The sequence below is a fragment of the Portunus trituberculatus genome, chromosome 46 (assembly GCF_017591435.1).
Source record: "Portunus trituberculatus isolate SZX2019 chromosome 46, ASM1759143v1, whole genome shotgun sequence".
NCBI classification, from domain to species: domain Eukaryota; kingdom Metazoa; phylum Arthropoda; class Malacostraca; order Decapoda; family Portunidae; genus Portunus; species Portunus trituberculatus.
In genome coordinates, this window is record NC_059300.1 from 16,407,654 (window position 1) to 16,422,653 (window position 15,000).

Below are 15,000 nucleotides of genomic sequence, written 5' to 3' on the forward strand. Positions count from 1 at the left end.
CGTCCGCAAACAGATTTATGTAGCTGTTCACTCCCTCTGGCATGTCGTTTATATATATGAGAAAAGTATTGGCGCCAATACTGACCCCTGTGGCACTCCGCTTTCTACTGCTCTCCACTTGGACTTCATATCTTTAACTACCGTCCTTATTTCTCTCCCCCTCAAATAATTTTCCATCCATCTCAATGTGCTTCCTTTTAAGCCACCCTTCTCCTCTAACTTCCACAGTAATCTTTCATGTGGCACTTTATCAAACGCCTTTTTTAAATCTAAATAAATACAGTCAATCCATCCCTCTCTCTCTTGTACTCTATCAACTATTCTAGAGTAGAAACTCAGTAAATTTGTTACACACGACCGACCTTTTCTAAAACCAAATTGGCTATTTGATAATAATTTGTTGTCTTCAAGAAACTCGATCCATTGTTTCTTTATTATTCTTTCACACATCTTGTATATTACACTAGTTAGTGATACCAGTCTGTAATTTAAAGGTTCTTCCTTCCTTCCTTTCTTATATATGAGAACCACCTCAGCTCTTTTCCATTCTACTGGTACTGTTCCATTTTTTATTGAGCATTTTATGATGTTGTATATAGGACTTGCTAGTTCTTTCCTACATTCTTTTAATATTTTGCCTGAGACTTCATCCGGTCCCATTGCCTTCTCTTCATCTGATTCCGTCATCAACTCTTTTATTTCAAGCTTGGTTACTTTAATCTCTTTCATATAGACGGTCTCTCTATTACCCTGTGGTCTTTCGAATTTGGATTCCTTAGTAACAGAGGTGGACGCGCGAACCTTTTTTTGGGTTCCGAATCCGAACCCGAATCTTCGCCGGTTTTGGGTTCCGAACCTCCGAATAGCGAACCCGATTTTCAAAATTTCGGTGCGAACATTTATTCCGAGCATTTGTCTGCGAACCTCCAAATCTTTAAAAAATAGCAAAGCGAACCTTAATTCCGATACCTTCTGAACATTTCCAAACCTAAATTTTACACAATGTCCATGTCCTCGGCTCTACTTGTGCCAGGCATCAGCTCCGGACTCGAAAACTCTGGCGGTTGGATATCGCTGGCGTCAGATTCACTCTCAGTGAAGCCGCTTGGGTTCCTGGACCTTGGTGTGTCAGACTGAGCACTTGGGTTTCTCGACCTCGGTGTGGATGTCACATACTTATCCATTGTCAGCGGTGAGTGTGATGTGAGTAGAGTAGTCTAGCCTCCTTGGATGTCCTCTCCAGAGTGTTGACAGTGCAACGGTTGAAGAATGTCTGAGTATTGTAGCACTGTTTAACTAAATCACCTCGCATGCGCAGTCACCGGCGCATGCGCGGTGGCTGCATGTCACTAACAAGCGTTCTGATTGGCTGGCAACCAGCTGCAGTCACAACATGACGAGTCTGTGTGGTACAGATAAAGCAACGAGTTAAACACCACGAGTATATTTCCAAGTTCAAAGAAGGGCAGTCCAGGCAGTACTACTAGTCTTTGTTTCGCATTACTACACACAGTCACACAGGCTTGCATATAGAGCACATTTCGAGCAGTGGTCATTTGAGACACACACACACACTAACACACACACACACACACACACACACACACACACACACACACACACACACGCCCATACTGAAATAGAAGTAGAGAGAAGCGATGAAGTAAAACACAATACTAATGGTCATAGGCGTCTCTAGTTGTTAAAGAAACATAGGCGTCACCACATCTGTATGCCGCGGAAAAGTTGAAAACTAATGTTTGGTCGTCTTCGTTTTTTCGAATTTTTCCCGGGATACGGAGGTTCAGATTCGCGAAAAAAAGACGTTCCGAACCCAGAAGTCCGAATCTTTTTTGATGTCGGTCCGAATCCGAACCTCCGAACCCAAATCCGGGATTTTGCTGGTCCGAACAAATCCGCGGATAAAGGTTCGCGAACATTTGTTCGGAACGCCCACCTCTGCTTAGTAAAGACCTTCTGGAATTTACTATTTAACAGTTCTGCCATACTTTTTGGGTCTTCCACCATCCCGTTCTCTCCTTTTAATCTTTCTATTGTTTCAATTTGCCTTATTTTTCCATTTATGAATCTGTATAACAATTTCGGTTGCTCCTTACATTTTACGACAATGTACTTTTCATAGTTCCTTTCCTCTTCCTTCCTCACCTTAGCATATTAATTTCTCGCTGCTTTGAAGTTTTCCTTATTTTCTGGATTTCTATTTCTCCTCCACCTTTTCCATGCTCCATCTCTTTTCTCCTTTGCCTTGGCACACCTTGCGTTAAACCAATCTTTAATTTCTTCTTCTTTAGGTCTATATTTCGGGACATATTCCCTGACTCCTGTTTTGTATATTTCCAAAAATAAGTTATATTTCTCTTGCACCCTCTCTGAGTTATCCATCTCCTCCCAGTTAACGTTTTTAAAATAGTTCTTGAGGTTCTCAATATCAGCCTTTCTGTAATTTAATCGGTCTCCTTTGTATGATTCGTCTCTATCTTCCTTTCCCTCTTCTATATCCATTTCTAATATTACATGGTCACTCTTTCCCAATGGGCACTTATATCTTATATCATCATTCATTTGTATACCCTTGTAAAAACCAGGTCCAATCTCGCCGGCTCATCGTTTCCTCTGAATCTTGTGTTTTCCTTTACTCTTTGGTCCATCATATTATCTATCATTAGGTTCAGGAATCTATCTCCCCAGGCTTCTTCCCCCATACCACTTTCATAATTTTCCCAGTCCACCTCCTTACAGTTGAAATCTCCTACTAATATCACTTTTCTCCTTTCTTTAATGATTCTCGTTAGACTCCTTATTGTGTCATCTATCATGTCTTTATATTCTTGATTGGTCCATGAATTTGTTTTTGGTGGCACATATGTTCCAATGATTGTTAACTCTTTTTTATTAATATGTATCTTAATATACAGTACTTCTGCTTTTCCTTCCCCACACTCCACTTGGTTTACCACCATATCTTTCCTTAACATCATCATGACTCCTTCTTTACTTGATAAGACCCCATCTATGTTCGTATACATCATTTTTAATCTCTTGTTCTTATCATTTTTAGTTAAACTTGCTCCATTTTCTTTCTCTTCCTTCTCTTTTATATACGATTTCCTTATCCTGTCTCCTAGAATTCTCAAAAAAAAAAAAAAAAATGCCTTCTCCTCCTCTGACCTTTCATTATTTTTTTTCCCTTGCTTTTGCCACCAGTTCGTTGTGTCTCTTCCTTTCTTCCTCATTTCTATTTTTTTTTATATATATATATATATATATATATATATATATATATATATATATATATATATATATATATATATATATATATATATATATATATATATATATCTTGCAACCTTCTGTTTCTCTGAGTTTTGTTTTCTATATAGTATTTCTTCTGTTGCTGCTTGTGATTTTAGTAGTATCTTAATTGGTCTCACTGTTCCTTCTTGATATGGTCCCATTCTGTGGATTTCTTCTACTTCCTCTTCTAAGTTCTGTCTATCCTCGTCATTTAGATTCTTCAGTAGGTCTTTGACTGATTTCATTTCCTTTTTTTCTTCTTTGTCTATATTTTACATTATTTTCTTTCAGGCCAAAAATAATTACACTTTTTTTTCTGCAATTTCCCTTACTAGATTTTCTTTTTTCTTAAAGACTCCTATAATTTTGTTTGCCATATTCTCATCTCTTTCTTTTAACTGTTCTTGAAAGACTTCCAGAAAATTTTCCTTGTCTTTCTTATCTTGGACTCTCCATGCCTGTACTTCTTTTTTAATCATGTCCTGTACTCTTTCCTCTTCTTTGTCTACTAGATCTTTCAGTTCCTCTTTTTCTTTCTCGGCTTTACCGAGTCCTTCTTCCATCTGTTTCTTGTACTTAGCTACTTCCTTTTTTAGTTCCTCATTTTCTGCTCTTAGCCTAGCTTCGTTTTCTTCCACTCTTTTTATCCTTTCTTTCAATTTCTGAAACTCTTTTTCCTGTTCTTCGTTCTCTTTAATTCCTATACTCTCCTTTATCCATTTATCTAATTTCCGTTCAATAGTTAACACTCTATTGAGTAGGGAAGTATTTGCCGTATCAAAACCTTTGAATGACCTTTCACCCTCATCCTCTTCTTGCATTCTTTCCCTGGTCTCATACCTGCATTTTTTTTTTAATACCATGTGGGCTTTTCACGGGAATTTATGGGCTAAAGGGGATACTTTTTTGGGTACCTCCTATCTCAAAGCCCACCCGCTAGGAAACCGTTGCCCCAAGTGAGGAAGCCCAACCTATACTCGGACCATGGACAAGATTCGAACCCATGCTCTTGGAGACCCCTCGGACCCCAAAGCACGCATGGTTCCACGGTACCACGGTGGCTCCCAAAATCTGATCTCTTCCTTACTCATGCTTCTCTAACACTGTAGTCATGAAAGCGAGTCTACACTACTTGCCCAGGCCTCTGCAAACACAAACAACAGGTAGTGGAGATCAGCTGATGCTCAGAGCGACGGCATCGCGTCCTTCCTCGACCGTGTCTCGTGTGTGTGTATTTATTTACCTAGTTGTAGTTTTGCAGGGCCTGGGCTTTATGCTCGTGTGTGTGTGTGTGTTTGTGTGTGTGTGTGTGTGTGTGTGTGTGTGTGTGTGTGTGTGTGTGTGTGTGTGTGTGTGTGTTTGTGTGTGTGTGTGTTTTTTTTTTTCTTCTTTTTTTACGGTAAGGCCTATAGCGCCTGTAGGCACACTTGAAGAGTGTATAGGAAGCGCTGTTCAGCTTCCGCCTATTAGTGGCGCAGGCAGTTTCATTTATAGTGGTACCCATATATGGGCGCATATCACCCCCGAAGGTCATCTTGGGTGTACTGTGTACACATCTCTTTCCCCCACTAGGAGGTCCTCCACGGACCTGGTCTTCGGCACGGTGCGCTGTAATGATGAGTACCGCATGGCGTCAGGTGAGCAGGAGACCAGCTTCCAGTGCCTGGATGGCACGTGGTACTTTACGGGAGACATGTCAGGACACAAGTTTGTTGAGTGCTACCCGCTGTGTTCCCCTCCGTGCGTCAACCGTGGAACTTGCATAGCGCCAGGCCACTGTCTCTGCTCCGGAGGCTTCACTGGGAAGTACTGCGAGATGCGTAAGTGTGGCCGGTTTAAATCAATAAAACATAATTCAACTAAATAATAACATTGAGTTAAATTATGTTTTATTGATTTTTATTAATGTTGATGTTGTTGTTGTTGCTTTTGATATCTCAAGTTTAGAATAAGTGACTATCTCAAAATTGTCATTCATACTTTAACATTTGACTTTTTCGGCACCCGGCCTAATTCCGGCTTTCCCGGTCTACCACAGGGCCCACCACTACCACTGACGGGATGCGATGTGTGTTCCCTTTTTCCAACGGCCGCAAGATCTACAGTTCGTGTGTTATCGCGGACGATAATATCCCTTGGTGCCCCACACAGGTCAACCTTGACAGGCAACCGGTTGCCTGGCAGATGTGCAACACGACAAACAGTAAGGTTCCTTTGATTTCGCTTTTCCCTCTAGCTAGATAGTTTGATGTATTCAGAATGATAAATGAATAATTAAATGAAGACAACTCGAAAGAACGAGTGTCCCACAAAACCTGTGTGTTTGCTAGATTTAGAGCAGGTAGTGGGGACGATCTCGGGTAGCACGTGCGCCTTCCCCTTCAAGTGGAATGGGACGACATGGTGGAAATGTGCTCCCGATGAGAAGATGAGGTACTGGTGCGCCATTCACGTCACCACCAATGGGTACATCCTTCAGGCGGATTTCTGCTGGCTGGACCATGGTACGTATGTATGTGTGTTTCCTCCAGCTAAAAAGTACCAGACGGACTGAAATAACGTCTATGTATTTATCTAATATGAGGAGTTAATGAAACGCCCTTATACCCTCCCCCCAACATACAGGTCTTTCCTATAAACAACCAGAATGCCAACCCTCCACGGGCTGCCCTCTGCCATCAATCCTAGGAAATTCAAGAGTCGAGATATCCTTCCCACTCTATCCATGGGCTGCCACAAACACCATCACTTCCCCTACTACTCCTACGACCAAGCCCATCACTACCATGACCAATGAAGTGCCTACTCTTGTAATTCCACAAATACCAGGGATGGCTCCACTGCCCCCAATGCCACCACTCTTCCCCTTTCCTCCACATCTCGCACCCCCGCCATCACCCCTGAATCCTCCACACATATTCCCACAACCACAGCCTATCCCACCCATGCCCTTTGTGCCGCCTCCCCCTCCTCCCATGCCATCGCCCATACTGGTGTTACAACAACCAATGCTTCCTCCAATGCCACAACCAGTATCGGTGTTCATGCCACCATCATTACAACCACAACCAGTGATACAGTTAGCACCAATAGTACCACTGCAACAACCACTACCCCCTCCACCACATCCACCATCACTACCACCGGCACCACCATTACCACCACTACCAAAGGCACCACCACCACGACCACCACCACTACCATCACTACCACCGGCACCACCACTACCATTACTACCACTGGCACCACCACTACCATCACTACCACCGGCACCACCACTACCATCACTACCACCGGCACCACCACTACCATCACTACCACCGGCACCACCACTACCACCGGAACCAGAGTCAGAGGAACAACAACAATTACTACTACCTCCACCACCACAATCAATGCAAGCACCAGCACCACGATCTCTGCGATTACTATCACAACCACTGCAACTATCAACACCGAAATCAACACAGCCGATATCACCATCACAATCAATGCAACCATCACCACCACTGCCACCGCGTTATGTCAGTAAAATTCCATCATTTCATCAGGAATCAGTGCTTTCTGAACCACCTCCTCCACCACCACCAACAGTACGACTACCATCACGACTAACACAACGATCATATCCAGAACGACCAACAGAACCAGCAGCGCAATATCCAGACTCCCACGACCCTGGTGAACCAATACCACCACCAACACAGCCATCACGATTTTCAGCACGACGATCAACAGCACGGCCAACACCTTCACCATCACAACCAACACGACAAGAGAGACCACAACAGCCACGACGACCAACTTCACGACTAGATCAATCGAAATCACGACGACGACCAAAACCTACAGAACCACTTATACGACCAACGGTACACAAACAACGAACACGACGACCACGACCAACGGAACTACCACGACCAACGGAACTACTTGCATCAAAACGACACAAATCACGAAGAACACATCCATTAAAACCAATATCACGACCACGACGACCTCAAAAAGACACAGAGCGATGACGGGTCCCATTCTCTCCTTCTCTTGTCCACAGAAAACGGATGAGTAACACTTGGTTGAACTAAAACAGAAAATAATGTTCTTTGCAACTTACGTCCGTAGAGTTGAATCAGTCGTTATATATTCGGGTATTTGTGTGTGTGTGTGTGTGTGTGTGTGTGTGTGTGTGTGTGTGTGTGTGTGTGTGTGTGTGTGTGTGTATGTGTGTGTGTGTGTGTGTGCGTGCGCTTGAGTGAGTGTGTGTGTGTGTGTGTTTACTGAGTTGTTGGGAATGAAATGATGAACGAGGTGAAATAGCAAGATAATTGCATTTCTTTTGACATTGATTTTGTGGTGAGATAACAATATTGTACATACTACTACGTACCACCATCATGTTTTCTTTCCCCCATACAACAACAACAATAACATCAACAACAACAACAACAACTACTACTACTACTACTACTACTACTACTTCTACTATTATACTTCTACTACTACTACTACTATTACTACTACTACTACTATTATACTTCTACTACTACTACTACTACTACTACTACTATTATACTTCTACTACTACTACTACTACTACTACTACTACTACTACTACTACTACTACTACTACTACTACTACTACTACTAACTGCTATTACTACTACTACTACTACTAACTGCTATTACTACTACTACTACTACTACTACTACTACTACTACTAACTGCTATTACTACTACTACTAACACTACTACTACTACTACTACTACTACTACTTCTACTCTTGTACTACTACTAGACTAGTAATAATAAGAAAAATTCGTACTGATGACAATAGCAACAGCGATAGTGATAAGTGTATAAAATAAACTGTACTGAAGGATCAAATATCTATTGTGTGGTTTTCAGTGTTTCAAGGTATAAGCATTGGCAGTCAGCAGAGAGGCATGCGTGCAATGATATGGGGCACGTTTCACTGCGATGCCTCGCCTCCTACCTCCCACCCCGCACCGCAAAGTTATGCCTGTATTATTCAGCCATAAGTTCTTTAAGATATAAGTTCAGATATTCACCACCAGAAAGAAATGCACTCACCAACTGTTTCGAAAGCTTATCTAAATATAGTTCTTTCAACTCCAGCGATTCCGAAAAAAAAAGAAAAGAAAAACAAGAGGTGCAGCAAACTCAGGCTTCCTTTTTATTTTGATATGGCAATATGTTCCTGAACAAGGCAAGACACATGCATTACCCGCCATGTAAGACAGGTCCACTTACACTTTCTCTTTCAAAACTGTGGAAGATTTACATTGAAACAACCGATTCCTTAAACTCTACTTGTTTCCTGACACTCGTCAAGGAAGCAGGCTCGCGCGCGCGCGCATACACACACACACACACACACACACACACACACACACACACACACACACATTTCATATACGCACGTACAATCGGCTGCAGCATTTAACATTACACACTATGTAGTAACACACTAATGCAGTTCCATATAATTGACTGCTGTGGGCACGAACCAACCCGCGGAGCCGTTCTGTGAGCGGCACAGGGCGACAATGTGTACAGTCTCCAGTAGCGGGACAACATTTGTTATGTACACAGCTGAGAGACGCTCACTGCCACGTCACTGGAGGCTCCCAGGTGCCTTAATTGATATGTTAGTAACGGGGAGGGGCCAGTTAGAGGCTAACGGACTCTTACAAGTTAATTCGAGAAACAGAGACAGGGCGAATATTATATATGCGGTGGCGTGGGTGGCGCGGGCGACCCATGGGACCTGGCTCTGCGCTCCTCGCCGGGGCTGCAGCGGCCTGCAGCAATTGTACAAACTTCTCTCACTAAAAACTAAGCCTGAAGTTCTGCGAAGAAAGCGGGCGTCACGGGGGGGACAGCGTGTGGCAATGGGGTCGAGGGCCAGCCTGTGGCCCAGGTGATTGCCGTAGCACCGTCCTGGAGGAGACTGGCTCTGCCTGCCACAGCGTCTCAACGCACCGCTCCGGTCTAAAGGTTATATCATATCAGAAATATACTTCCTAACACTCTAAGTCTTGCTGATATCCTGCTCTCCACGTGTCCCTCTCAGATTGCCTACACGCTCTCCTCACGGCCGTCGCCACTCCAGCCATGGGAAGTGTTCGATCCTGTGAAAGATAGAAGAGGTGAGTCGCTGTTTGGATGGAGAGCAGAAAGTACGGAAGAATATAGTATTTAAAATAAGTAGCAGCAGCAAGTGAGCTTTGCCGTACCTGGGACGAGGGCAAGGCGGCAGGGTGCAGTACCTCCTCTGCCTGGTGTCGCCGCAGGGAGTGCCGCCATTGCGCGCCTCCATCACGACAAGGCGAGACCGCTGCTGCAGGGCCTCGGGACCGCAAGAATGGGTGCACGGCGACCAGGGGCCCCATTCACTCAACACACAGTTCTCCTGAGGATACACACACACACACACACACACACACACACACACACACACACACACACATACGTACATAAACCAATGCTTTACGAAATCTAAAATACTTTATTTTCAAATATTTGTATTGTTTTGGAATTAACGTTGAGAGAAATCAATTCAAGGTGACTACTTCTCATAAAAAGACCCTAAAACATAAGAAACTCTCTATTTTAGACAATACCCGTTACTTCTGTTGTTACCACCTGTGTCGCTGCTACTCACCACGTCCTCGTGCTCGTGATGGTCGTGGTCGTCATCGGTGAGATAAGACGGGCCCACATGAGGGTTGTACAGGCTCGGGGAGATGTATTCCTCGTCGGGATCGAAGCTGGACAGGGGTACAGCCTCGGTCTCAGGTTGATGGGGCACAGGTGGCGGCGTGGTGGTGGTGGTGGCTGTGGGCTCCGTCTCTCGTCGCTGGCTTAGAGACTGCAGTCCATTGAAGTGGTCTGCTGTGGGGAAGAGGCGAAGAGGACACAATGAGAGGGAGGATCTTATGGGTGGACTTGAGTCTCAGAAAGGCTGTGTACTGTAGCAGGATCAAAGTCATAAATGTAGAACCAAGAAAGGATGACACGCATTGAAATACCATAAACGTTTTAATTTTAGTTAGGTTAAATTAGGCGAGGTTTAGATAAATTTGTCTTATAAATTTTAATGCTAATGTCTTCAATGTGTAGATCACAATTTCAAGACATCATACCTTGATCAGAATATATAATTTCGAAATTTGTCTATCAAGGTTATAGTCAAATGATATTCCCCACTATATCAAACACAACCTAGCTATGTACTCTTAGAGATTTTGAGTAAAATGTAGAAATCAGAATATTCAGTCCTAAGGAATTTTCTGATAGCTCTGGAGTACAAGGTTTTTTTTTTCTGACTGGGGAACATTTAAGGGAAAATAAGTTAACCTTGAATAAGAAAATGAATGAAAATTTTTTTTAATGTAATACAATAGCCCTACTAAACAATACTTTACATTTGACGCTGTTTTTTTTAGATATTTGCTTATATTGCGTTTCTGTATGAATTTTAGGTTTCATTGTTTAACTCTGTAAATTTTAATGTACAGTACTGTTTGGCTGACGTTCTCTTGATGATCATCTCCACGCTGTCAGCAACCCTGTCTTGGAGTGAGAGGGCATCGCGTAGCATCACAGCACGCGTCTCTACAGGTCACTAAACAATGCTGCCTCTGTCACCCTGTCACCATGTCACCCTGGAGAGGGGAGGCTATCCAAGCCACATGAAATAAGCCTGCAGGTAGGCCACTCCAAACAAAAAAAAAAAAAAAAAAAAAAAAAAAAACCGCAGTGAATTTAACAAGTTAAAATCGAACAATAATTAACCTCATATTGGGATGTTTGAGTTATGAATACTCTCTTACTTAGCCTTGTTCAGGTAAGATTTGTAAACAACTTCTTTCGTTATAATTCACTTCAAACCATTTGAGTTACTAATGTCCATGTCTTATCTCTTATGAAGCCATTAAGGTGACTTGTATATAATGGTTTTTATTCTCAATATTTACATTCTGACGGTGTTAAATTTCACTAAACGCAACTGCTCTAGTCGCACGTCTACTAGTATTTTATATATCTTTCTATTCTTAATTATAAATATCATACTTGTTAGAATTTCAAATAGAAAAATAAAAATCCCTTTTATTTCTGTGTAGATAATTGTAGAGATAATGTAATATAATTTTAGTATATAGTGTGTGAATTTACACATTTCTCACTAAAAGTGTTAATGATAACATTACATTAAGGTAATTTCCACCACTATCAAGAATAGCACTCCCAGCGGTCCGTCAGCTCAATCTTAGACTCAGGAAATGTGCTAAGAGCGTGTAGTACTCTCCTGTGCAAAGTACTGTTTGACAAAGCTGAGTAATCTCTCTCTCTCTCTCTCTCTCTCTCTCTCTCTCTCTCTCATCTAAGCCCCTCGACTCTTGGGTTATATGTCTCTTGGGAAAATATCATCAGAACACGGAAGGGAACCTTGGTGGTGAGTGGTGGGTACCACTGAGCCGCTCAAAGCCTGCACCTCCTGTTTTGTTTGCTGCGGGTCATTAGGAAGCAATTTGGGCACTATAAATAAAGACTCATAAATTTTTTATGCCGTCCCAAACGGTGTCATCATCGCCAGGATTTATAGAGTTTGTGTCGGGTTGGCAGGAGGTGTAGACGTGGCGAGGCGACTGAGGAGGGATGGTACTCGTACACTGAATACAAAGCCACGTGCATGATTTACAACGTGTACTTTCTTTTGAGATATAGCTTGAAAGTATCTCTGAGGATATAACTATAAACAACATTAATAAATACACGTCGTTGATACACGTAATACAATAAAAAAGGGAAAAAAATACCTGGCATTATATAAAGAAAACGTGAGAAAACACAACCCACTCTTTTGGATTAACCTGTTTTTGGTCTCTCTCTCTCTCTCTCTCTCTCTCTCTCTCTCTCTCTCTCTCCCAGGAAAATAATTTCTCAGTCACTTCCTTCCTTCAACAATGTCTGTCTACCTGCCTGCCTGTATCAATGCAGCGTGCAGTATTTCATATAGCCCACTCATATCCGTGCACTGCTAAAGAAAAAAAAAATAGTCTCTATCTCGTTTCCCGCGTCCTCCTCTTGTTTCTGCTTTCATAACACCCCTCAGTTACCTCTCAGAGTCTGACATGATCCGACATAAACAAACCCTCCTTTCAGCCACTCATCCGGTCACTCAAAAATCCCCTCGTGGTTGCTGCCTCCCTGCCTGCCTGCCTTTGTTAGGGAGGTCAGTCCGTCTCGTCATTCCGGCTCGCCCTTCCTTCTCCCTCGCTTTGTAACTCCTGCCCTGTCATTCCTTTCTGCCTCCTGTTATTCTCCCCTCCCTTGCACCGACGAGGATGGACCGAAAAGCGTAGCCACTGCATTTCAACTCAAGATCGAGGGGCTATCGCCATCACCAACCCCATGAGAGAATGGGTCAATGGGTGATGGGGTACAGATGACGACCCGGATGAGAAACTGGTGCTGTGGTGGTGATAGTGAATCATGGTTGTGATGGTGATAGTGGTGACGGTGGTGGTAGTAGTAGTAGTAGTAATAGTTAGTAATGGTGGTCAAATTAAGTAGAGCTAAGAAAATAAGGAAGATATTGAGTACTGATATATAATGGCTATATATTTACAATTTCGATACCATTTGTATGTACATGGGTATCTTAGTAATAATAGTAGTAGTAATAGCAGTAGTAGTAGTAATAGCAGTAGTAGTAGTAGTAGTAGTAGTAGTAGTAGTAGTAGTAGTAGTAGTAGTAGTAGTAGTAGTAGTAGTAGTAGTAGTAGTAGTAGTAGTAGTAGTAGTAGTAGTAGTAGTAGTAGTAGTGAGGTCAGTTAATGAAGTCAGTAATGGTAGCAGTCACGGTGAACAGTATACATATAGTAGGTTACAGGGTTAGGGAAGGTGCAGGGGACAGAGTCAGTGGCGGTCCCTTCACCTCCCTTACCTCACACAATCCTGTTGCGGCGGCAGTGGAGCCCCGGAGTCAAGATGCAGGACAAACACATTAGTGATAGACAGCCTGGCTTGTGTTTAGTCTACTGAAGGCAAGAAAAGTAAGGAGAAAAAACATCCACATAAAAGAAGGTTAAATTTATTGCTACGTAAAACAAAAATGATGAAAATGATAATAATAATGATAATAATAATAATAATAATAATAATAATAATAATAATAATAATAATAATAATAATGATAATAATAACAATAATAGAAAAATGAAAAATATATAGGATGATAATAATAATAATAATAATAATAATAATAATAATAATGTTAATAATAATAATAATAATAATAATGATAATAATGATAATAATAATAATAATAATAATAATAATAATAATAATAATAATAATAATAATAATAATAATAATAATAATAATAATTTTGAAAATATAATAAAAAATAATGACAAGGATAATAAAGATAATATTGACGAGGGAGAAACAATGTTAGTAGTAGTAGTAGTAGTAGTAGTAGTAGTAGTAATAGTAGTAGTAGTAGTAGTAGTAGTAGTAGTAGTAGTAGTTGCAATGATGATGATAATAATAATGATAATGATAATAATACTAATAATACTAATACTAATAATAAAAATAATAATAATAACAATAATAATAATAATTATAAAAATAAGAAAAAAATATTAATAATGATAATAATAATAATAATAATAATAATAATAATAATAATAATAATAATAATAATAATAATAATGATAACAATAGTAACAACAACAACAACAACAACAAAAATAATAATGCTAATAATAATAATAGTAATAATAATAAGAATAATAGTAATAGTAATAATAATAATAATAATAATAATAATAATAATAATAACGATAATAATAATAATAATGACAATGTCTTGCAGGTACAATAACACTAATTCTAAAAACAATCCTTAATTGAAGCAAATGAGAACAAATAATTGCTCACTATACTAAAAACAATGCTTAGTTAAAAACTCTCTCTCTCTCTCTCTCTCTCTCTCTCTCTCTCTCTCTCTCTCTCTCTCTCTCTCTCTCTCTCTCTCTCTTAAAAAAAGCACATGCATAGAAGTAAATCACATATTAACATAACATGCACATGACATTACTGCGTATAGGTTGTTTTAACCAAAATATCTATATACTATATATAAGTGAATTGATGTTAGAGAGGGTCAGTAAGAGAAAACATAGAAAAACATCAGTAGTATATGTATATAAATACAGCTTTTTTCGGTGTGTTAAACCTTAGCGCGGCAGCAGCAGCAGCAGCAGCAGGAGGAGGAGGAGGAGGAGGAGGAGGAGGAGGAGGAGGAGGAGGAGGAGGAGGAGAAGGAGGAGGATGTAAAAGGAAAGAACAAGAAAAAAACGTAAAACGAGAAGAAGATGGAGGAAGAGGAAGAGGAGGAGGAGGAAGAGGAAGAGGAGGAGGAGGAGGAGGAGGAGGAGGAGGAGGAGGAGGAGGAGGGGAGGTAAGAATGAATCGAAAAAACAAACAGACAAACAAACAAACACATTGAACCATGCACATCACCATCACCTCTACTATCACCATACCACCACCACCGCCACTACCATCACCTCCACTATATCTAATCCGCTCAACACGGCCACTACCAACATTCATTCAACTTTTCACCGTATTTCCTCTATCACCA

At 41.1% G+C, this 15,000-nt stretch overlaps 1 protein-coding gene across 2 annotated transcripts in view; it reads right to left on the bottom strand.

Moving 5' to 3' along the window:
- Positions 1 to 8,488: 8,488 nt before the first annotated feature.
- Positions 8,489 to 15,000, bottom strand: part of LOC123519812 (spondin-1-like) — a 147,911-nt gene continuing 141,399 nt past the window's right edge. For both annotated transcript variants that reach the window (XM_045281330.1, XM_045281329.1), the window contains 3 exons: positions 10,003 to 10,232; positions 9,575 to 9,750; positions 8,489 to 9,469 (listed from right to left, as the gene is read on the bottom strand). In XM_045281330.1, the coding sequence (XP_045137265.1) occupies positions 9,430 to 9,469; positions 9,575 to 9,750; positions 10,003 to 10,232 (446 nt within the window). In that variant the 3' untranslated portion in view covers positions 8,489 to 9,429. The remainder of the gene's footprint in view (positions 9,470 to 9,574; positions 9,751 to 10,002; positions 10,233 to 15,000) is intronic.